Genomic DNA, 24231 nt, shown 5'->3' with positions numbered 1-24231 from the left:
AAGGAACTGTAGAAGGTGATTTAAACTGAAGTTAGACACAAAAAGCTGGAGTAATTCAGCGGGTCAGGCAGCATCTCTGGAGAAAAGCAATAGGTGGCATTTTGAATCAAGTCCCTTCTGCAGACATGGAATCAGGGGAAAGGGAAACGAGAGATATAGGTGGTGATGTCGAGAGATATAGAACAACTGAATGAAAAATATGCAAAAAGCAACGATGATCAAGGAAAGGTGGAGAGTCATACAGCATGGAAACAGGCCCTGTGCCCCAACTTGCCCGTGCCGACCAAGATGACCCATCTAAACCAATCCCACTCCCCTGTGTTATGGCCCATATTCTTCTAAATCTTTCCTATCCGTGTCCATGTACCTGTCCAAATGTTTTTATAATGTCGTTATGGTATCTGCCTCAACTACCTCCTCTGACAGCTCGTTCCATGTACCCACCACCCTTTGTATGAAAAAGTTGTCCCCCAGGTTCCTATTAAATCATTCCCCCTCACCTTAAACCTATTACCTCTGGTTCTTGATTTCCCTACAATGGATGAAAGCATCTGTGCATTCAGCCTATCCCCCTCATGATTTTACACAACTCTGTAAGATCAGCCCTTGGCCTCCTGCGCTCCAGGTGGCTGTACAGGCAGATGAGATAGGTTTCATGAGGCAGCATGTTCGGCACAAAATTACAGGCCAAAGGACCCATTCCTGTGCAATGCTGTTCTATGCTCTATGAATGGGAATTGCTTAGATGGGACATATTGGTCGGGCAAGAAATTGGGATGAATGGCCTGCTTCTGTGCTGCATTTTTATGCTATAATTATGAGATTATGAAAATGGGCAAAAACAGCAGGATTGTTGTGGTGGACAACTTTAAGTTCCCAAATATAGACTGGGACTTACTCAGAGAAACAGGCTTAGATAGTGCTATATTTGTGTTGTGTATTCAAGTAAGCAAGGCTGTCCTATAGAAATGGCCAAATAAATGACAGAAGGAGTTTAATACGAGCAAGTGTGAGACGTTGCAATTTGCTAAGTTGAATATTAGGTGAATTCATACAGTTAATGTCAAGAGCCTTAACAGCATTAATGTACAGAGGGATCTTGGGATTAAAGTCCATAGCTACCTAACAGTGACAACACCAGTAGATAGAGTAGCAAAGGTATATGGTATAGAGTGGAAACAAGGAACTTCAGATGCTGGTTTACAAAAACGAAACAAAAATTAACTGTGGGTCAGGCAGCATCTCTGGAGAACATGGATAGGTGATGTTTCAGGTTGGGATCCTTCAGTCGAGAGGGGAAAGGAGATATGTGGGCTGAGTTTTTTTACCCAGAGGGTAGTGGCTGCCTGGAACCTGCTGCCAATGGTGATGATGGAGGCAGATACGTGGCCTTTGGAGGCTTTAAGAGGTTTTCAGATCGACACCTGGATATATAGATAGATAGCCTTTTATTGTCATTCAGACCGAAGTCTGAACGAAATTGCAGCAGTCATACCATACAATACCATACAATATTCAGGGAATGAAGGGATCCAGATCATGTGCATGCAGAGGAGGTCAAAACTGGCATCATTTTCAGCATGGACATTGTGGGCTGTTCCTGTGCTGTACTGTTCTATGCTCCATCACTTTGTTTGAGCACTCTCATATATCAGATTCTAATTATTGACATGTCTGTGTAGAAGACCTGGCAAGGTTAACTTGTTTAGATGGAGTTTTGCTCTGTTCAAATCCGGCGCATGGTCCATGCTGATTTGTCTTCCTTGATTATTTTTTCTCTCTAAACTTTCATTCAACTGAATGGTTTGGTATTGCTTTTTAGTCGGTGGTTAGGAATCGGCCAATATGAGGAAGGGAAATGAAAAAATGCAAACCTCGACAATTTGCCCATAGTTTCCAAGTCCACGATTGTGATTATGAACTGAATAGTAAAGATGTTGCTTTATTTTTCAGCGGTCGTGTCTCATGCTGTAGCAGAACTAATTCCATGTTGTGATCCTTGGTCACCTAACGTTATGATGTTTCTGGTTTCACAGCTTGCATTGGACACTCATCACTGGACGTGGATGAATCATTTAGTGATTTGGGGCTCACTGGTGTTTTACATCATTTTTTCGCTGCTCTGGGGAGGTGTTATCTGGTAAGTGTATTAAATGGGGACACTCACTTGGCAATATATTCCCCCTAATGCTGCTGTAGTTTCTAACAGAACAGATCAAAATATGCTTTGAAAGATTTTTATCTGGTGAGGTACATTTTGGAAGAATATAAATGGGCATTAGATGTAATTTGATGTACAGCTGCTGGTGTTCATTGGGTCTTTGGAATTGTCTGTGGAATACTCTGCCTCATAGGCAGGTTCTCTGGATGCTTTCAAGAGAGGTAGACAGGGCTCTTAAAAATAGTGGAGTCAAGGGATATGGGGAGAAGGCAGGAACGGGGTACTGATTGGGGACGATCAGCCATGATCACATTGAATTGCGGTGCTGGCTTGAAGGGCCGAATGGCCTACTCCTGCACCTATTGTCTATTGTCTTGGTGATTAAAGGACCACATTCATGGTGTATTGAGCGAAAACAAATACAGCGCCTGTGGATGGAAATGGATAGTCTTTATTTTTGAATGGGACCCTTCTTCAGACTGATTGAGAAGAGGGGTGATAGCTGGAAGGAAGAGGTGAGGAGAAAGGATGGGGCACGTGCTGGCAGGTTTTAGATGGATCCAGTTAAGGAGGGGTTGATTGGCTGATGCGTCGGTTAGGCGAGAGAAGGGTGAAAATAGTAGCCAAGACTGAGGTGACAGGGTTCAAATGGTGGAATCTGACAAACAGAATAAGTGGGGAGTGAGACAGGACCAGAGGGAGGGATGGTAAATAGAAGAGAATGGTAGGGGGAAGAAAAATTGGTCACTTGGAAGTAGGCAGTGGGCGGAGGAGGGGAAATGAACTGGGTGACAGGAGCAGAGGGAATGCAAAGAAAAGTGTGTGCAGGGGTTGAGCTAGATAGAAGTGAAGAGAGGAGTTGGTTTACCTGAAACTGGAGAAATCAGTATTCACACCATTGGGTTCAAGAGTTGTCAGGAGTGTTTAATTGTTGTATGTACCCACAACGGAACAATGAAATTCTTACTTGCTGCAGCTTAACAGGTTCATTTAAGTGGAATAACCCACAGGCATTATATAATAGTCAGAAATACAATAAATTAAGAACCATTATACTAGTAACCGTAAAAGTGCACAAAACATAATCCATCGTGCAACCAATTCATAGTAGATCACAGTTGCTGAGGTTGGTGTTGTGTCGTGTTCGAGAGCCTGCTGGTTGCTGGGAAGAAGCTATTCTCAAATCTTGTGGGCACAGTTTTCTGGCTCTTGTGCCTTCTTTCCAATGTTTTTAGCAAAATGAGTGTATAGCCAGTATCATGTGGATCTTTGATGAAATTGTCAGCCTTGTTTAAGGCAGCGCTTCCTATAGATCCCTTGGATGGTGGGATGGTCAGTGTCTGTGATGGACCAGTCATTCCCTGTAGTCTCCTTCATTCCTGGACATTTACTGTCAATTGTTAAACTAGGCCGGAATGCAGGCAGTCTGTATGCTCTCCACCATACACACCTGTGCAAGTTTGATAGAGTATTCATCGACATAGCAAATCTCCTTAGTCTTCTATGGAAGTAGAGGCGTTGATGAGTTTTCTTTGCAATTGCATCAATATGCTGCACCCATGACAGACCCTCAGAGATGTGCACACCTGAGAACTCGAAGCTCTTGACTCTCTCCTCTGCCATCCCATCGATGAAGACAGTTCAGTGGTTCCCCAGCTTTCTCCTCCTGAAGTTGACAATCAGCTCCTTGGTCTTGCTAACAATGAGAGTAAGACTTTGGTTCTGGCACCATTCAATCAGATTGTCAATTTCCCACCTGTACTCTGACTCATCATTACTTGTTATTGTCCAACAAGGATGGTATTGTTGCCAAATTTAAAGATGACAGTATCTGGCTCCACAATCATGAATATAGTGGGAGTAAATCAGGGGACTGAGCACACAGCCTTGAGATGCCTCTGTGTTACGTTATCGAGGAGGAAGTGTTGCCAATTCGCACTAATTGTGGTCTACCGATGAAGTTGATGATCCAATTACATAAGGATGAGTAAAGACCCAGCTCCCTAAGTTGATAAGTTTGAAGGAGGTGATGGTGTTGAACGGCAAGCTGTGATCACCGAACAAAACTTGATGCACACGTTCTTATAATCCAAGCTGTCCAGTGGAGAGACAATAAGATTGCATCCCCTCTTGATCTGTTGTGACAGTAAGTAAATTATAGTGGGTTCATGTCCTTTTTAAGGCAGCAGTAAATATAAACATGCATCATTACCAACCTCTCAAAGCACTTCATTACCCTGGACTGGTGTGCCAGCAGTCAATGATCATGCAGGCATGTCACCTTACTCTTCTTGGGCACCAGTATCATTGATGTCCTTTCAAAGCATGTGGGGACCTCAGACCTTCAGTAATGAGAGGTTGAAGATGCTGCAAAAACTTCAGCCAGTTGGTCCACACCGATTTTAAGAATGTGGCCATATACACCATTGGGGCTGGACACTTTCTGAGGGGTCATCCTAATATCTTTAAAGTAAAGTTTACTCTGTTGCTATTTTCTGAATGTTTTTATTTTTCTCTCTCTTAGGCCTTTCCTTAATTACCAGACAATGTACTATGTCTTCATGCAAATGCTGTCAACAGGACCGGCCTGGTTAGGAATTACGCTGCTACTGACTGTAAGCCTTCTTCCAGATGTCGTTAAAAAAGTCATCTGCAGGCAGCTTTGGCCAACAGCAGCAGACAAAGTCCAGGTAACATTGTGTATGCAGTATTGTGGATTAACAATAAATAGCAGCAGCATTTCCTGCCTGATTGTGCAATGCATCTCAATAGACGGATTCATTTAAAGCACAGTTGTGCAAGTATGATATTGCTCATTGCTCTCTAAATTGGGAGCTGTTGGTCTCCGACGGGCAAATGAAACACTGCTGGCAAATGTGGATACATGCCAGCTGCTCATAACTATCACTCCACTGCAGAAAATCCCCCTACAGAATTCATAAATCACAACCCAAAGAATTGAGAGATGGAATAAGATACACTCATGCAGAACTTGTGTGAAAAAAATAATTAGATCGAGGTGAAATTCGTTTTATTCAACTTGCGTTTTTTGATACTTGTGCAGAACGCAGGCCATAGCTTGTGCATATAAGAAGCAGAGGAGATCTACTGGTGCCTCCTGCCTGAATTAATTCAACATCATAAATATATCAATGCTGGTTTATATGAACCAGCCAAGGAGAGGATTTCAGGACTTTGATGAAAATACCTGCACAAAGAAGCAACTTTCAAATTGAAGCAGAATCCTCTCTGCTGACACCTTAAGTAGAAAATACCTCAACACCCTCCTTGGTGGTGTATCATCAAAGCTATAATATCCATCTATTTTATTTCCTGATCCCCAAATCTCAGGACATATGATGTCAGAATCGGGTCTTCAGGGCACCAGCTGGGTCAGTTCATCATTGGGATGTAATTTCTGTGATGCCACAATTTCTTCCATTCAACCTCAAGATGTCTGTATCATTGATAAGATCTGCAATTATTCCCCATTCTTAATTGGTGGTGATGAGCTTAATCCACGATTATTCATGTGGTGAAGGGGCTCCAACTTCAGTACTCGGCAGGCGTTTGCAGGATCTGAAGCCAATGAAAATGCCTAATTCCTGGGATGTCAGGACTTTCATATGAAGAAAGACTGGATAGACTCGGTTTGCACTCGCCAGAATTTAGAAGATTGAGGGGTGATCTTATAGAAACTTACAAAAATCTTCAGGGGTTGGACAGGCTAGATGCAGGAAGATTGTTCCCGATGTTGGGGAAGTCCAAAACAAGGGGTCACAGTTTAAGGATAAGGGGGAAATCTTTATGGACTGAGATGAGAAAAACATTTTTCACACAGAGAGTGGTGAATCTCTGGAATTCTCTGCCACAGAAGGTGAGGTCAGTTCATTGGCTATATTTAAGAGGGAGTTAGATGTGACCCTTGTGGCTAAAGGGATCAGGAGGTATGGAGAGAAGGCACGTACAGGATACTGAGTTGGATGATCAGCCATGATCATATTGAATGGCGGTGCAGGCTCGAAGGGCCGAATGGCGTACTCCTGCACCTATTTTCTATGTTTCTATGGTGATAAATTTCCAAGTCTCTATGCAAGTTTAGTTTAGTTTATTATTGTCATGTGCACCAAGGTACAGTGAAACGCTCTTGTTTGCATACTATCCAGTCAAAGAAAAGTCTATACATGAATGCAATCAAGCCATCCACAGTGCACAGATAAAGGGGACAACATTTAGTGCAAGATAAGTCCGATTAAGGATACTTCAAAGGTCTCCATTGAGGTAAATGGGAGGTCAGGACCGCACTCCAACTGATGAGAGGACCGTTCAGTTGCCTGCTAACAGCTGAGAAGTAACTGTTTCTGAATTTGGAAATATGCGTTTTAAACTTCTGTACCTCTTGCCTGATGAGAGAGGGGAGACAAGGGAGACTCATTCTTGATTATGCAGGTGGCCTTGCCGGGGCAGCGTGAAGTGTAGATGGAGTCAATGGAAGGGAGGTTGGTTTGTGTGATGGTCTGGCATTGTCCACAACTCTGCAATTTCTTGCTGTCTTGGTTGGAGCTGTTCCCAAATCATGCTGTGCTGCATAGTGTAGAATGCTTTCTACTCTGCTTTTGTAGAAGTCCGTGACTGTTGTTTGGGACATACCAAACTTTCTAAGCCTTCGAAGCAAGTAGAGGCATATTGGTGTGTTTTCTTGGCCATAGCTTTGATGTGTCAGTTACAATCTCCTTTGTCTTGCTGATATTGGGTCTTGCTGATATTGGGTCTTGCTGATATTGGGTCTATAAGTCACTGGTCATGCCAAATTTGGAATATTGTAAGCAATTTTGGGCACCGTATTTGAGGAAGGATGTGCTGGCTCTGGAGATGGCCCAGATGAGGTTGACAAGAATGAACCCAGGAATGAGTAGGATGATGAGCGTTTGTCGGCACTGAGCCTGTACTCGCTGGAGTTTAGAAGAATGAGAGGGGACCTCATTGAAATATATAGAATAGTGAATGGCTTGGATAGAGTGGATGTGGAGAGGATGTTCCCACTAGTGGGAGAGTCTAGGACCAGAGGTCATATCCTCAGAATTAAAGGATGTTCTTTTAGGAAAGAGATGAGGAGAAATTTCTTCAGTCAGAGGGTGGTGAACCTGTGGAAGCTTTTGCCACAAAAGGCTGTGGAGGCTAGGTGAGTGAATATTTTTAAGGCAGAAATAGATAGATTCTTAATTTGTGCATGTGTCGGAGGTTATGGGGAAAAGGCAAGAGAATAGGGTTAGGAGTGAGAGATGGATTAGCCATGATTGAATGCAGTAGATATGATGGATCAAATGGCCAAATTCTACTCCTATTCGTTATGACCTTATGATCTAGTTGGAGGAGATGGTGGAGGTGATAATGTTTCCATGGTGCTGGGGGTTGCACTTCTGGGTTCCGTGAGTCCAGTTTGAGAGATGCTATTGATGAAGCATTGTAGTTGATTCTATTTAAGTTTCAGGTCTGAAACTCGATTTCAATTATAGGAAACCCAGCAATGATAATGTTGTTAAATATCACGGAATAAGCTGGTTCGACCTCTTGTTGGAGAGGTCTTTGTCATGGTTTGCAAGCGTGTTATTTATCAGCCTAAGCCTGGGTTATCCAGGCATTGATGCATGCAAGAGTTGCAGATGAAACAGAACATTATGCAAACAGGTGCATTGAGGAGGACCAGGACAAATGTGAGGAGAAAAAAAACACCCAATAACAACTTCACCCTCCTTCAGATCTCCAGAATTACTTTTCAGTCTTCGCCTCCCTGGTCGCCAGTACCGAAATCAACTGGATTTCATTCTTCCTCCTCTGCTGGTCCTGCTAATCTCCACTGCCAATGCCTGAGGCCAAATTCTTGTACAAATAAGCCTCGAATGTACTTACACTGGATCTCCTGGTTCTTAGTCAATCTTAACTACCTCTCCAAATTCTCTATCTCTACAGACTTGGTGCTAGACGGCTAAAGGTTGGTTGTATGGTACCACTGCTTAAAAAGAGATATTCAAATTAACCATGAATAGCCCAGCACCAGTCGCATTTTGCCATACCCACCCCTTTCAATATTTTGCAGGGACCTGTCTCTTCATGTCTCACATGTTCACTCATGCCTCCCCCATCCAACCCTACCCCTCCCGGCACTTTACCCCACAAATGGTAGGAGGGCTTACATCTGAACCAACGCCTCTTCCCTCACCTCCATCAACAGACCTAAACTGCCCTTGCGAGTGAGATGGAGATTCACCTGCACCTCCTCCAACAACCTTGTCCATTGTAGTTGGTGCTCTCGATGTGCCCTCGACAGCTGTGAGACCAAACTCAGATGAGGCAACCACATTGCTGAACATGTGCTCTGTCCCCTGTGGGCATGTGGATCTCCAGGTTGATGGCTATTTTAATTTTCATTCCCTTTCCAAAACTGGCCTGACTGTCCCCCGCCTCCATTGCCAGGGCCAAACGCAAACCGGAGGAACACCACCTCATATTGTGCCCAGGTAGTCTACAACCCAATGGCATGATCATTGAATTCTTCAATTTCAGCTTGCCTGCACTCCATCTGTCCCTTTCTCTTTCCACTTATTCACCAAGGTCCTATCTCATTTGACCATCCACTTTCTTTTCTCCCCTTCCATATATACTCCCCACACTGGATCCCTGTTCCCCTCTTGTTCACCCCTCCGCTCCCTCTTTTGTTCCCATCCCCCATTCACTTCTATTTTCACATCCTTTTCCTATCAGTTTCCAGAAGATGCCTCCTTTTGCTCTCCACATCACTTCTCAGCCTCTGTTGCTATCTCCACCCTTCCCTCCGCTATCTATCTATTATCTTCCATACAACTTCTCACCTGAATGCACTTATTGCTTGCTAACTCATGCTTCACCATTCCCTCCACTACTTAAAACTGTCTACTCTTCTCTTCCACTCTATATGAAGGGTCTTGATTTGAAACATCATCAGTCCATTTCCATGACTTGACCCATTGAGTTCCTCCAGTTGTTCAGTTTTCTTGTGGCTGCAGGTCAGTCAGTCAATTTTACGATCGTGGTAGGCATATCACTGGGGAAAATTCTGGATCAGAAGAAATCAGCAGATAAAGAGGTGAAGGTTAGTCAAGGACACACAGTATGGATTAGATAAAGGTTGATTCAGACCAACTAACTTGATTGAATATTGATTGAAGTAACAAGGCGTACCAATATGGATAACACTTTTTATGTCTATTCTAATTCTAAGAGTATTTATATTCTAAGAGTAAACCTAGCAATTATAGACCTGTTAGTTTGACTTCAGTGGTGGGCAAATTAATGGAAAAGATACTTAGAGATAATATATATAAGCATCTGGATAAACAGGGTCTGATTAGGAACAGTCAACATGGATTTGTGCCTGGAAGGTTATGTTTGACTAATCTTCTTGAATTTTTTGAAGAGGTTACATGGGAAATTGACGAGGGTAAAGTAGTGGATGTTGTCTATATGGACTTTAGTAAGGCCTTTGACAAGGTTCTTCATGGAAGGTTGGTTAAGAATGTTCAACTGTTGGGTATAAATGCAGGAATAGCAAGATGGATTCAACAGTGGCTGAATGGAAGAAGCCAGAGGGTAATGGTGGATGGCTGTTTATCGGGTTGGAGGCAGGTGACTAGTGGGGTGCCTCAGGGATCTGTGTTGGGTTCTTTGTTGTTTGTCGTGTACATCAATGATCTGGATGAAGGTGTGGTAAATTGGATTAGTAAGTATGCAGATGATACCAAGATAGGGGGTGTTGTGGATAATGAAGAGGATTTCCAAAGTCTACAGAGTGATTTAGGCCATTTGGAAAAATGGGCTGAAAGATGGCAGATGGAGTTTAATGCTGATAAATGTGAGGTGCTACACCTTGGCAGGACAAATCAAAATAGGACGTACATGGTAAATGGTAGGGAATTGAAGAATACAGTTGAACAGAGGGATCTGGGAATAACCGTGCATAGTTCCGTGAAGGTGGAATCTCATATAGATAGGGTGGTAAAGAAAGCTTTTGGTATGCTAGCCTTTATAAATCAGAGCATTGAGTATAGAAGCTGGGATGTAATGTTAAAATTGTACAAGGCATTGGTGAGACCAAATCTGGAGTATGGTGTACAATTTTGGTCGCCCAATTATAGGAAGGATGTCAACAAAATAGAGAGAGTACAGAGGAGATTTACTAGAATGTTGCCTGGGTTTCAACAACTAAGTTACAGAGATAGGTTGAATAAGTTAGGTCTTTATTCTCTGGAGTGCAGAAGGCTAAGGGGGGACTTGATAGAGGTCTTTAAAATGATGATAGGGATAGACAGAGTTGATGTGGACAAGCTTTTCCCTTTGAGAATAGGGAAGATTCAAACAAGAGAACATGACTTCAGAATTAAGGGACAGAAGTTTAGGGGTAACATGAAGGGGAACTTCTTTACTCAGAGAGTGGTAGCGGTGTGGAATGAGCTTCCAGTGGAAGTGGTGGAGGCAGGTTCGTTGGTATCATTTAAAAATAAATTGGATAGGCATATGGATGAGAAGGGAATGGAGGGTTATGGTATGAGTGCAGGCAGGTGGGACTAAGGGAAAAAAAGTTGTTCGGCACGGACTTGTAGGGCCGAGATGGCCTGTTTCCGTGCTGTAATTGTTATATGGTTATATGGTTATATGTCGTGCTTTGATTTTGGAAAGGTTTGACAAAGTTCCTCATAACAAACTGATAAGGAAAACAAGATATACCTGGGATCGCAGGGAGAGTGCCACACTAATTCAATGTAGTATAAAGTAGTCCTTAATGTGAACAGTGCTTTAAGAACTGAGGACTGAGTCTGTTATTGGTGGAATTGTGCAAGACTTAGTGCGAGATCCCTTGCTTTGTTGTAATCAATGGTCTAAATGGGAAAAAGGGTCACGATTAAGAACAGTTGCCGATGTCACAATGGGTTTGGTGTCGAGGAAGAAAGTTTTAGGCAGCAGGAAGATATCAATGAAACTAGACTAAGTGGGACCTGCTGGGTTCCATGTTCACACGAGAGGGCTGGTCCCCCAACGCAATATTTCACCTCTCCACCAATTCCAATATTGGTGGCCAGTGGGGGAGGGGGCTTTCTGTAGTGCTAATACGGGTGTAGTGGGCCGAAGGGACTGGTTTCCAGAGAGCTAGTATGGACATTGTGGGCCGAATGGATTCTTGGACTGGCAGCTCAGTCACTCAGACCTGGTGGGCTGGCAGCTCAGTCACTCAGGCCTGGTGGGCTGGCAGCTCAGTCACTCAGGCCTGGTGGGCTGGCAGCTCAGTCACTCAGGCCTGGTGGGCTGGCAGCTCAGTCACTCAGGGCTGGTGGGCTGGCAGTTCACTCACAACTATTCCTTGAAATTCCATTTCAAGCAGAGTGCAGGCCACCAAATTCAATTTCAATTTCATAGCATTTCTAGCAGAGTGCAGGCCACCAAATTCAATTTCAATTTCATAGCATTTCAAGCAGAGTGCAGGCCACCAAAAATAATTTTCAATTTCATAAGATTTCAAGCAGACTGCAGGCCACCAAATTTAATTTCAATTTCATAGCATTTCAAGCAAAGTGTAGGCCACCAAATTCAATTTCAATTTCATTGCATTTCAAGCAGAGTGCAGGCCATCAAATTCAATTTCATAGCATTTCAAGCAGAGTGCAGGCCACAAAATTCATTTTTTTAAATCATTTCAAGCAGAGTACAGACCAACAAATTCAATTTCATAGCATTTCAAGCAGAGTGCAGACCACCAAATTCAATTTCATAGCAATTCAAGCAGTGTGCAGGCCACCAAATTCAATGTAAATTTCATAGAATTTCAAGCAGAGTGCAGGCCACCAAATTCAATTTCAATTTCATTGCATTTCAAGCAGAGTGCAGGCCACCAAATTTAATTTCATGGCATTTCAAGTAGAGTGCAGGCCACCAAATTCAATTTCATAGCATTTCAAGCAGAGTGCAGGCCACCAAATTCAATTTCAATTCATAGCATTTCAAGCAGAGTGCAGGCCACCAAATTCAATTTCATAGCAATTCAAGCAGTGTGCAGGCCACCAAATTCAATGTCAATTTCATAGAATTTCAAGCAGAGTGCAGGCCACCAAATTCAATTTCAATTTCATTGCATTTCAAGCAGAGTGCAGGCCACCAAATTTAATTTCATGGCATTTCAAACAGAGTGCAGGCCACCAAATTCAATTTCAATTTCATAGCATTTCAAGCAGAGTGCAGGCCATCAAATTCAATTTCATAGCATTTTATAGCAGAGTGCAGGCCACCAAATTCAATTTCATTGCATTTCAAGCAGAGTGCAGGCCACCAAATACATTGCAGACTCACAGCTCAGTTGATTCACAGCTTAAAATCACAGTTGTGGCCTTGCACCCTGCTTGAAGTGGCATGAAACTGCACAAGTTTGGTGGCCTTGCACCCTGCTTGAAGTGGTATGAATCTGTACTTGAGTTTGGTGGACTTGCACCCTGCTTGAAGTTGTATGAAACTGCACTTGAATTTGGTGGACTTGCACCCTGCATGAAGTAGTATGAAACTGCACTTGAATTTGGTGGTCTTGCACCCTGCTTGAAGTGGTATGAAACTGCACTTGAATTTGGTGGCCTTGCACCCTGCTTGAAACGGTATGAAACTGCACTTGAATTTGGTGGCCTTGCACCGTGCTTGAAGTGGTATGATACCGCACTTAAATTCGGTGGCCTTGCACCCTGCTTGAAGTGGTATGAAACTGCACTTTAATTCGGTGGCTGTGCTCCCTGCTTGATGTGGTCAGAAACTACACTTGAATTTGGTGGCCTTGCACCCTGTTTGAAGTGGTAGGAAACTGCACCTGAATTTGGGTGCCTTGCACCATGCTTGAAGTGGTATGAAACTGCAATTGAATTTGGTGGACTTGCACCCTGCTTGAAACGGTATGAAACTGCACTTGAATTTGGTGGCCTTGCACCGTGCTTGAAGTGGTATGATACCGCACTTAAATTCGGTGGCCTTGCACCCTGCTTGAAGTGGTATGAAACTGCACTTTAATTCGGTGGCTGTGCTCCCTGCTTGATGTGGTCAGAAACTACACTTGAATTTGGTGGCCTTGCACCCTGTTTGAAGTGGTAGGAAACTGCACCTGAATTTGGGTGCCTTGCACCATGTTTGAAGTGGTGATAAACTGCTCTTGAATTTCGTGGCCTTGCACCCTGCTTGAAATGGAATTTCAAGGAATAGCCGTGAGTCAACCGCCAGCCCACCAGCCGTGAGTGAGCTGCCAGCAGATCAGGCTTGAGAGACTGAGCTGCCACCCCAAGAATCCATTTGGTCCACAATGTTCATGATAGCCCATGGAAACCAGTCCCTTCAGCCAACAGCACCCATACTAACACGCCAGAAATCCCCCCAGCAATATTGGAATTGGTGGAGAGGTGGAATATTGCATTGGGGGACCAGCCCTCCCATGTGAACATGGGACCCAATGGGTCCCTCTTTGTCTAGTACTCATTATAAACAACAACATAAAGTTGAATATATATTTTTAAACCAATTAGACAAATAAAGAGGCCATAGTAGGCAAAGTCAAAAATAATGTCTCCCATGTCTATAGAGTTCGGAGCCTATTTCACACATTCTCGGAGCAGAATTAGGCCATTTGGCTCATCAAGTCTACTCCACCATTCAATCATGGCTGATCTATCTTTACCTCTCAACCCCATTCTCCTTCCTTCTCCCCTTAACCCCTGACACCCCTACTAATCAATAATCTGTTAATCTCTGCCTTATAAATATCCATTGGCCTGAACAGCTGTCTGTGGCAATGAATTCCACAGATTCACCACTCTGACTAAAGAAATTCCTCCTCATCTCCTTTCCAAAGGTGCATCCTTTTATTCTGAGGCAGTGGCCTCTGGTCCAAGACTAGTGAGAATATCCTCTCCACATTCATTCTATCCAGGTTCATCCTTCTAAACTCTAGTGAGTACAGGCCCAGTGTCTTCAAATCAACATCATATGTTTTCCCAATCACTCCTGGGATCATTATCGTAAACCTCCTCTGGACCCTTTCCAACACCAGCACATCCTTCCTCAGATACAGGGCCCACAATTGCCCACAATACTACAAATGCGGTCTGACCAGTGCCTTATAAAGCCTCCGCATTTCATCCCTGTTTTTGTATTCTAGCCCTCTTGAAATAAATGCTAGCATTGCATTTGCTTTCCTTAAGGGGCTGTCCCACTTGGGCGACCTAATCCGCAAATTCTGGCGAGTTTGCCCTCGACTCATACTCGCAGCATGGTCGACACGAGGTCCTAGGAGGTCTTTGTAACTCTCCTTCATGCTTGAGAGTAGTCCCCGTGTACTTGAGGCCTCAGCTAGGTCCCGGTGTATTTTTCAACGGAAAAAATCCCCGTGAGTAAAAAAAGGGTGCCATGGAAAAAATCGATACTTTTACTCGTAGGTTTAGTCGTAGTAGGTCGGCATGTTAGTCGCAGGTAATCGAGGGTAGTCGAAGGTAGTCGTAGATAGTCTTCATCATAGTCGAAGGGAGGTCGAAGGAGGTCATCTTCACTCTCCACTATTCGGTGTCCAATTTTCCCGAAGTTAGTCGTAGCTAGTCGAAGCTAGTCTTCAACATAGTCGAAGGAGGTCTTCAACATGATATTTTTTCAAACTCTCCTATACTCTTCTAAACTTGCCAATTAGGTCGCCCAAGTGGGACAGCCCGTTTACTACCGATTCGACTTGCAAAACTTTGGGAATCCTGCACCTCCACTCCCAGAATTCTCTTCCCAAGGGAGGATTAATGTTTACTAGCCTGATGCTTGTAAGGAAGAAGCTGCTCATGAAACTGGACATTACAATTTTCAGGCTCCTGTACCACCTTCCTGATGTCAGGAGTGAAATAAGAGCGTTGCCAGGATGGTGTAGGTCTCTGATGATGCGGGCTGCCTTTTAAAGGCAGTGACTCCTGTAGATGATGGGAAACATGTGTTCGGTATCAACCCGGGTCACATTACAAATCAAGGACCTCCAGTCGAGAAAAACATCCTTCCACCATCACCCTCTGTTTTCTATCATCAAGCCAATTCTGGAACTGTACTAACACACATTTGCATGCTGCCATTCTCATGAAGTGATCACTTTGTTTTCTACACATAGGAATTGTTTTTTGAATGTTAGTCTCAAATGATTTTCAAAAATAATGTACATAATTAGCAAAACATTCATGTTAGGAATTATTAGCATTTTGACTAAATTTGGCACAGATTTCTGCATCGGTATTAGATGGGGTTGTGTATATCAAAGAACCTATAATTTTATAATTTCATCATTTTATTGGGAAGTAAACAACTATCTGCATGCCTTAAATGCAAGTTCTTGTAGTCGTACGGTGGATTGTGCACGTCTCCAATAATGAGTCCAGTGTTGTGCATGTGTTAAATTTCAAATGTTTTTTCCGATTTCTCTATAGTCTTTAACCAGATTTATCCCTTGTCTTTCTCTCCTTCTGTCCTTTCTCCTTTTGTGACTGTACAACCCTTGCTGTTTGTCAATGAATATTGGGTTTCTCTATCCTACTTTCATCTGGAAAATCGCAGACAAAGCGAAAGTACCTTACTGCGGAACAGTCTACCGTCTTTATGCTTTCTCAGACTTCCAGTAGTCTAAGCTTCTAAAGGAAAAAGGTGACTCTTCTCTCTAACTTTAAGGTGTGCAAGAAATGGCTTTTTTGGTGGTAACTTCAGTCAGTGCATGTCTAAAAGAAATAATTGAGATGAGGCTTTAATAGTAGAATGGATGGAAGCAATGGTTTAATGGTTTCTTTATTGTTATACGTACCAGCTCCAGTGAAATACATGTTTTTGCACACAGCACAGCAAGACTATCTCCGTACATCAGTACAATTGCCCCAGTCAGTACAGAAGGCACAGAACAGCCCACCGAGTCCATATGCAAGTGGCACCACATTGACCCCGTTTTACACTCCCATGTACCGCTGACCACAAAGGCCATTGCTGCCGTTGTTTCCATTTCAGTCGTCCTGCGATCCTTTCTCGATGCCTGGCTCTTTTCAGCCCTTGTTCTACAGGGGGTACCTCCTGCGGCCCCTTACCCCCCCCCCCCCCCCCCCCCCCCCCCCCGGTTCTGCTCACCGGGCCTTTACTCCAGTGTCTGCTGCTGTTGCCATCTCCTTCCACCCCCTTTCCAATTCCCAATCCACATGGCGAGCAGGGGCCTGGCTCGGCAGGCTTCCATCTCTGAACGAGCTGGACCTGCAGTTGGGACACAGCCGCGGCTTGCCAGGCCGCTGGGCTGTGGCCCGGCATCCTGCGGCCCTCTTCCCCGTCGTGGTCCTACACTGCTTCCTGTCGCCAGTCCGCTTACCAGCCTTCAATCTGACTCCCTCCTCTCTGGTCGACAGGGCTCGGTGACAATCTCCCTGGCCTGTTTCTCGTTGCCACGGCAGTGAGCCAGGCCTGTTATCGGGCGTTTTGACAGCCCATTGGGAAGCGACCTACTGCCACATGACCGTCGGGAAGCCGTTTTACATTGTAACTACCAAATGATATTTATTCCAAAGTTGTTGATTCCGCAATATTTCCCTTTAAGCTCAAATCTGAATGAGATCTAATTGTCTGAGGCTGTGAATGTAATGTTGTTTTTCATTGTAATGCATGCTGTAGAGCCTTCATATTGAGATATGCCCAATCAAAGAAAGGAAAGTTGCTGGGTAATAATTCCTGATATTAGGTTTATGCATCATAAATATTGCAACAACAATTTGGGAGACAGTGCATGGTAATGGAATGCGTTTTTTTAAATATGTTAGGATGGTGATTTTAATGCATTGCATTTGTATTCTTTGATGGGTGACTTGTGTTGCAAACTCATTGTCCTTTAAATGTTAGCGATACATTTATTGCCTGCTCCAAGTGCTCTAAAGAACGGTAGATAAAATCTTTGAATCATTGCCATTTTTGTGTTGACTGTTCTCACATAAGGCATGTTTTGGGACATAGATTGTAAATGCAGCGGAACCGGAAGAGGGAATAGAAATGATTTCTGAGAATTACTAATGATTAGTCCTATCATTATTGCATGTTCTTGAGCTGGCTTCCTTCCCAACATTTCTCAGTTAGTTTTAGCATTTTTCTGATTTATTTTCCTGCGGGTTGCAGAGTTTGGAGGAGATCAAGTCAAGTTTATTTGTCACATACAAAAGAGATGTGCAGTGAAATGAAAGTGGCAATGCTCGCGGACTTTTGTGCAAAAGACAAACAACCAAACAACCAAACAAATTATAAACAATCATAACACACCTGTTTCACACAGGATGACTTGTTTCAAATGTAAGCTTTTGATGGTCTCGAAGAAGAAGCAGGAATGGAGCAGGTCAATTGTCCTCTCGGGTTAATTTTCATCTTGGATGCATTCAATTGCTTCCACAGCTCTCCGGGATAGCGAATTCTACATTTCAACTCCTCTGAGAGAAAAAAATGTCCTCCTCATCTTAAATATTCTGAAGCTATGCCCCTTGGTTTGAGGCAACTCGAAAATAGAACCTTGCTGTCAAGTGCTCTGATGGAACATATAATATTCTAAGGGGCGAACAGCAGGATGGATGCTTTCATTCTTTTATGCTCGCCCCTTTTGTTTTTGCATCTTCTGCATTCCAACTTTTCTCGCACCTGTTCATAAACTCTTATTCAGATTTTGGACCACTCATCAGATTCTCTGCTGACCTGCAAATGCCCTCCAGCCATAATTCATAATTCCCTTTGCCCTACCTCTGGCCTCTACCTGTCCCCTTCTGATTTAACCTCTCTTCTTTCAACCTGAGCTGCAGGTATCCCTCTTGCTACTTCCACAGAATGGAGACGATTGGAATCCAGTGTCTGCAATCAGGAAAGAAACATTGGCTTGACTTCAGAATTTTGATGTGATATATTTTTATCGGAGGTTAAAACCCTGACCAACTTCAAGCAGACAGAAAATTCACCATGTTTAAATTCTAGTATATTGTCACATGCACAAGCATAGTGAGGTACAGGCACAATGAAACAAACGTGCTTCCAGTAAAATTACAAGCACGTGGACCCTTGCTAATATTACCCCGCTACACAAGAAGGGAGCAAAGCATAATGGGAACTAAAGGCCGGTTAGTCTGACCAGTAGTTAGTAAGATTTTAGAGTCCATTATAAAGGATGAGGTAGTGGAATACTTAGAAGTTCACGATAAAATAGGCCGAAGTCAGCATAGCTTTAAGAAGGGGAGGTCTTCCCTGTCAAATTTGCTTGAATTCTTTGGTAAATAGCAGGACAAACAAAGGAGAGTCAGTAGATGTTGTATACCTAGATTTTCAGAAAGCCTTTGATAAGGTGCCACACGTGAGGCTGCTGAGGATGATGAGAGCCCATGGTATCAAAGGGCAGATGCTAGCGTGGATATCAGGTTGGCTGGATGGCAGGCAAATAGTGGCAATAAAGGGGGATTTTTCTGGTTGGCTGTCGGTGATTAGTGGAGTTCTGCACGGCTTGGTGCTGGGGCCACTGCTCTTCACGTTCACGAGTTATAGGAATAGAATTAGGCCATTCAATCTACTCCACTATTCAATCATGGCTGATCTCTGCCTTCTCCCCAGAACCTTTGAGACATGTTCTTATCAAGAATTTGCCCATCTCTGCCTTAAAAATATCCACTGACTTGGCCCCACAGCCCTCTGTGGCAATATGTTCCACAGATTAACTACACTCTCACTAAAAAAGGTTCCTCCTCACCTCCTTTCCAAAAGAGTGTCTTTTAATTCTGAGGCACCCAGCGAGTAAAGGCCCTGTGCTGTCAAACGCTCATCATATGCTAACGCACTCATTCCTGGGAACATTCTTGTAAGCCTCCTCTGAACCCTCTCCAGAGCCAGCACATCCTCCCTCAGATATGGGGCCCAAATTTGCTCACAGTACTCCAAATGCAGACTGACCAGTGCCTTATAGAGCCTCAGCATTCCATCTCTGTTTTTGTATTCCAGTCCTCTTGATAGAAATGCTAGCATTGAATTTGCCTTCCGAATTTGAATTCGACTCGCAAAATAACTATGTGGGAGTCCTGCAACAGCACTCCCAAGTCCCTTTGCACCTCCGATTTCTGGATTGTGGATTCATTTAGAAAATAATCTACGCTTTTATTATTACTAATATGCATGCCTCCGCTTTCTGCTATACTGAATTTCATCAGCCACTTCTCTGCCCACTCACCTAACCTGTTTTCTGCAGAGTCCTTGCTTCTTCTACACTGCTGCCCCTCCGCTTATCTTAGTATCATCTGCAAACTTGGCCACAAAGCCTTCAATCCCCTTATCCAAATCATTAATATACAACGTGAAGAGAAGTGACCCCAACATCAAACCTTGCGGAACTCCACTAGTCACTGGCAGCCAACCTGAAAAAGCGCCTTTTATTGCCTCTTTGCCTTATCCAGCCAATCTGCTATTATTGCTGGTATCTTTCCTTTAATACCATGGGCTCTCATCTTACCTCGCAGCCTGACATGCGGCACCTTATCGAAGTCCTGAAAATCTAGGTAAACAACATCTACAGCCTCCCCTCTCTGTCCTACTATTAACTTCCTCAAAGAACCCCAGCAGATTTGTCAGGCATGATCTTCCCTTCACAGGCCTTTCGAATGGCCTACTCCTGCACCTAATTTCTATGTTTCTATGTTTCTAAAACCATGCTGGCTTTGGCTTATTTTATCGTGAACTTCTAAGTACTGCATAACTTCATCCTTTATAATTGACTCTAAACTCTTACCAACCACTGGTCAGGCTAACCAGCCTATAGTTTCTGCTCTTCTGCTTCGCTCCCTTCGTGGACAGCGGGGTGGTATTCGCAATTTTCCAATCTTCTGGAACCACTCCGAACTCTAGTGATTCTTGAAATATCACAACTAATGCCTCCACAATCTCTGAGGCCACCTCCTTCAGAACCATGGGGTGCAGTCCACGTTGTTCATCCTCAGACCTTTCAATTTTCCTAGCACCTTCTCCTTAGTAATCGCCACCACTGACTTCCACCCCCTGACTATTTAGGATTGCAGGCACGTTGCTGGTGTCTTCCACTGTGAAGACGGATGCAAAAAAGTTCTTCAATTCCTCTGCCATTTCTTGATTTCCTGTTATCACTTCTCCTGCATCATTCTCCAGCGGCCCGACGTTCACACTTGCCTCTTTTTTATACATATCTCTTGCAATCCTATTTTATATTATTGGCTAGCTTACATTCGTACTTCATTTTTTCTCTCCGTATTGTCCTTTTAGTTATCTTTTGTTGCTCTTTAAAAACATTCCAATCCCATGGCTTCTCGCTAAAGTTTGCAATGTTATATGCCTTTTCTTTTGCTTTTATGTTGTCCTTGACCTCCCTTGCAATCCATGGTCCTCTTATTCTCCCCTGGAATCTTCCTCTTGGAATGAATGATCCTGCACCTTCTGAATAATCCGCTGAAATTCCTGCCATTGCTGCTGTACTGTCATTCCTCCTAAAGCCCCTTTCCAGTCAATCTTTCCCAGCTTTTCCCTCGTGCCTCGGTAGTCCCCTTTGCTCCACTGTAATACTGACACATCTGATTTCACCTTCTCCCTTTCAAATTGTAAGTTCAATCTTATCATATATACTACCTCCCAGTGGTTCTTTTACCTCAAGTTCTCTTATTAAATCTGGTTCATTGCACAACACTTAAGGGCCTGTCCCACTGCTGGAACCTAATTGGCGAGTTTAGAAGAGTTTAGGAGAGTATGAAAAAGTGACATGTTGAAGACCTCCTTCGACAATGTTGAAGAGTAGCTTCGACTAGCTTCGGGAAAATTGGACACCAAATAGTCGAGAGTGAAGACGACTTCCTTCGACTATGTTGAACATCTCCTTCGACCTACCTTCGATTACCTTTGACTACCCTCGATTACCTACGAATAACATGCCGACCTACTACGACCTACTTTGACTAAATGGAAAAATACGCTGCGACCCAGCTGAGGCCTCGGGTACGCGGGGACAACTCTTGAGCATGAAGGAGAGTTACAAAGACCTCCTAGGACCTCGTGTCGACCATGCTGCGAGTATGAGTCGAGGGCAAACTCTTCTAAACTCGCCAATTAGGTCGCCGCAGTGGGACAGGGGCTTTAATCTCGAATTGCCTTATCCCTGGTAGGCTCTACTACAAGCTACTCTATCTCAGAGACACTCTACAAATTCACTCTCTAGGGGTCCAGTGCCAGCCTAATTCTACCAGTCTACCTGCATATTGAAATCTCCCATTACGATCGTAGCATTGCCTTTTCTAAACGCCAATTTAATTTCCTGATGCAACTTATACCCTATATCCTGGCCACTGTTTGGGGGCCTGAAAATAACTCCCATGAGTCTTTTTACCTTCGCAGTTTTTCACAGGGACCCACAGGGACTCTACATCTTCTGATCAGATGTCACCTTTGCTAAGGACTGAATTTCATTCCTTACCAGCAGTGCTACCCCACCCCCTCTGCCTACCTGTCTGTCCTTGCGATAGGCTGTGTAGCCTTGAATGTTTAGCTCCCAGCTCCGATCCTCTTGTAGCCACTTCTCCATCATACCTACAACATCATACCTACCAATTTCCTACTGTGCTACAAGCGCATCCATTTTGTTCCTTATGCACAATGTATTTTAATGATTTGGATGAGAGGATTAAAGGCTGTGTGGCCAAGTTTGCAGATGATATGAAAATAGGTGGAGGGGCAGGTAGTGCAGAGAAAGCAGGGACTGCAGAAGGTTGGACAGGTTGGGTGAGTGGGCAGAGAAGTGACAGATGGAATATAGTGTGGTAAAGTGTGGAGTCATGCATTTTGGTAGTAGGAATAAAAGTGTAGGCAATTTTCTAAATGGGGAGAGAATCCAGAAATTGAAGGTGCAAGGGGACTTGGGAATGCTGATGCAGGATTCCAAAAAAGTTAATCTGCAAGTCGAATCAGTAGTAAAGGAAGAAAACGCAATGCTAGCATTTATTTCTAGAGGGCTTATATACAAAAACAAGAATGTAATACTGAGGCTCTATAAGGTGCTGATCAGGGCAATTTTGGAATATTGTGAACAATTTTGGGCACCATATCTGAGGAAGGATGTGCTGGCTCTGGAGAGGGTCCAGAGGAGGTTTACAAGAATGACCCCAGGAATGAGTGGGTCAACCTATGATGAACGTTTGACGGCACTAGGCCTCTACTCACTGAAGTTTAGAAGAGTGAGGGGGACCTCATTGAAGAATAGTGAGAGGCTTGGATAGAGTGGATGTGGAGAGGATGTTTTCACTAGGGGGAGAATCTAGGTCATAGCCTCCGAATTAAATGGCGTTCTTTTAGGAAGGAGAAGAGGAGGAATTTGTGTAGTCGGAGCGTGGTGAATCTGTGCAATTATTTTGCCACAGAAGGCTGTGGAGGCAGTCAGTGGATATATTTAAGCAGAAATAGATAGATTCTTGATTAGTATAGGTGTCAGAGGTTATGGGGAGAAAACAGGAAAATGGGGTTAGGAAGGAGAGATAGATCAGCCATGATTGAATAGCGGAATGGACTTGATGGGCCGAATGGCCTAATTCTACTCCTTTCTCAAATGATCTTATGACCCCACATCAAAGGTGAGTTATGCGATGTGTTTTTTTCTGTGCAAGATAACTAATACTAGATTTTAAGAGCTCAGAGAGTAAGGAGAGCAGAAAGATCTATGTCTTTCTCTGTACATTCAAGTATTTTATATAAAGCTGGCTAAGGGCAATAACAGGAATGGGATGGACTTGTGGAATAATTGCTATCCATAACCTAACCCTTTTTTACCAACACTTTTTGGACAAATCTCCTGGGCGGATCAGATATATCCCAAAAAAGACACAAGGTTCTGGAGTAACTCAGTGGGTCAGGCAGCATCTCTGGAGAAGATGGTTAAGCTGCAGATTGGTTTGAAGAAGGGTCCTAATCCAAATCATCAGCATGTTCTCCAGAGATGCTGCTTGACCCACTGAGTTACTCCAGAACTTTGTGCCTAACATTGCAATCCTTGTGCTTTCTTACTTAGAACACTGGTTGTTTAAGGATCAGTGGAGGTGGAGCAGAGACCACCAGAGGAATAGACCCTTCGGCCCACAATGTCTGTGCTGAACATGATGTCAAGATGAACTCATCTCATCTGCCTGCACATGAGCCATATCCCCCGATTCCCTGCATATCCATGTGCCTATGTAGAAATCGCTTAAATGCCACTACCGTATACTCCTCCTCCTCCACCCCCCCTGCAGCACATTCCAGGCGCATTCCACCCTGTGTGCATTTCCTTTAAACTTTGCCTCTTACCTTAATGCTATGCTCTCTGGTTGACATTTTCATGCTGGGAAAAAGACACAACCTTACTAAGGATTGAAGTCTGAAGATACGAAGTGAAGAAGGGTCACCCATTCCTTCTCTTCCGCGATGCTGCCTGTCCCGCTGAGTTACTCCAGATTTTTGTGTCTATGTTCACTTTAAATCCGCATCTGCAGTTTCTTCCTACACAACCCTATTAAGGTCCAGGTGTTTGGAGATACAACGTGAAAACAAGTCCTTCAGTCCACCAAGTCCATGCCAACCATTGATCACCCGTACACTAATTCGAAGTTGCCCCACTTTTACATTCTACACACTAGCGGCAATTTACAAACCATTTAACTACAAACTTACATGTCTCTGGAATGTGGGACGAAATGGGAGCTCCCGGAGAAAACCTAAGTGGTCACAGTGAGGATGCACAAACTTCACACACAGACAGCACCTGTAGTGAGGATTGAACCTTGTGGTGGGTTTTAAACTCATAGACAATAAATTATCATCATCGTCATCAACAACTCGTGTAGTTGGCAGGATATTCCATGTTTCTGGAAATTTGTCTAAAACTAAACCACCAAGCAGTCAGACAGTGCAGTCAAATGGGTTATCTTAAAATGGAAGCTTTACCACCAGGAGGAGTGTCACGTAAAATAAATTAA

The 24231-nt window shown here is 43.7% G+C and overlaps 1 protein-coding gene across 3 annotated transcripts in view; it reads left to right on the top strand.

The window, feature by feature from the left end:
* Positions 1-24231, top strand: part of atp11a (ATPase phospholipid transporting 11A) — a 163166-nt gene that overhangs the window by 121267 nt on the left and 17668 nt on the right. For 2 of the 3 annotated variants that reach the window (XM_055637450.1, XM_055637453.1), the window contains exons 27-28: positions 2037-2140; positions 4686-4851. In XM_055637450.1, the coding sequence (XP_055493425.1) occupies positions 2037-2140; positions 4686-4851 (270 nt within the window). Of the gene's footprint in view, positions 1-2036; positions 2141-4685; positions 4852-15790; positions 15878-24231 lie in introns of all 3 variants that reach the window. The other variant, XM_055637451.1, reaches the window with a different exon arrangement.

Source organism: Leucoraja erinacea, chromosome 6 (genome assembly GCF_028641065.1).
Source record: "Leucoraja erinacea ecotype New England chromosome 6, Leri_hhj_1, whole genome shotgun sequence".
NCBI lineage: Eukaryota > Metazoa > Chordata > Chondrichthyes > Rajiformes > Rajidae > Leucoraja > Leucoraja erinaceus.
Note: the sequence above shows the minus strand (reverse complement) of the source record. Positions and strands in the feature narration are given on the sequence as shown.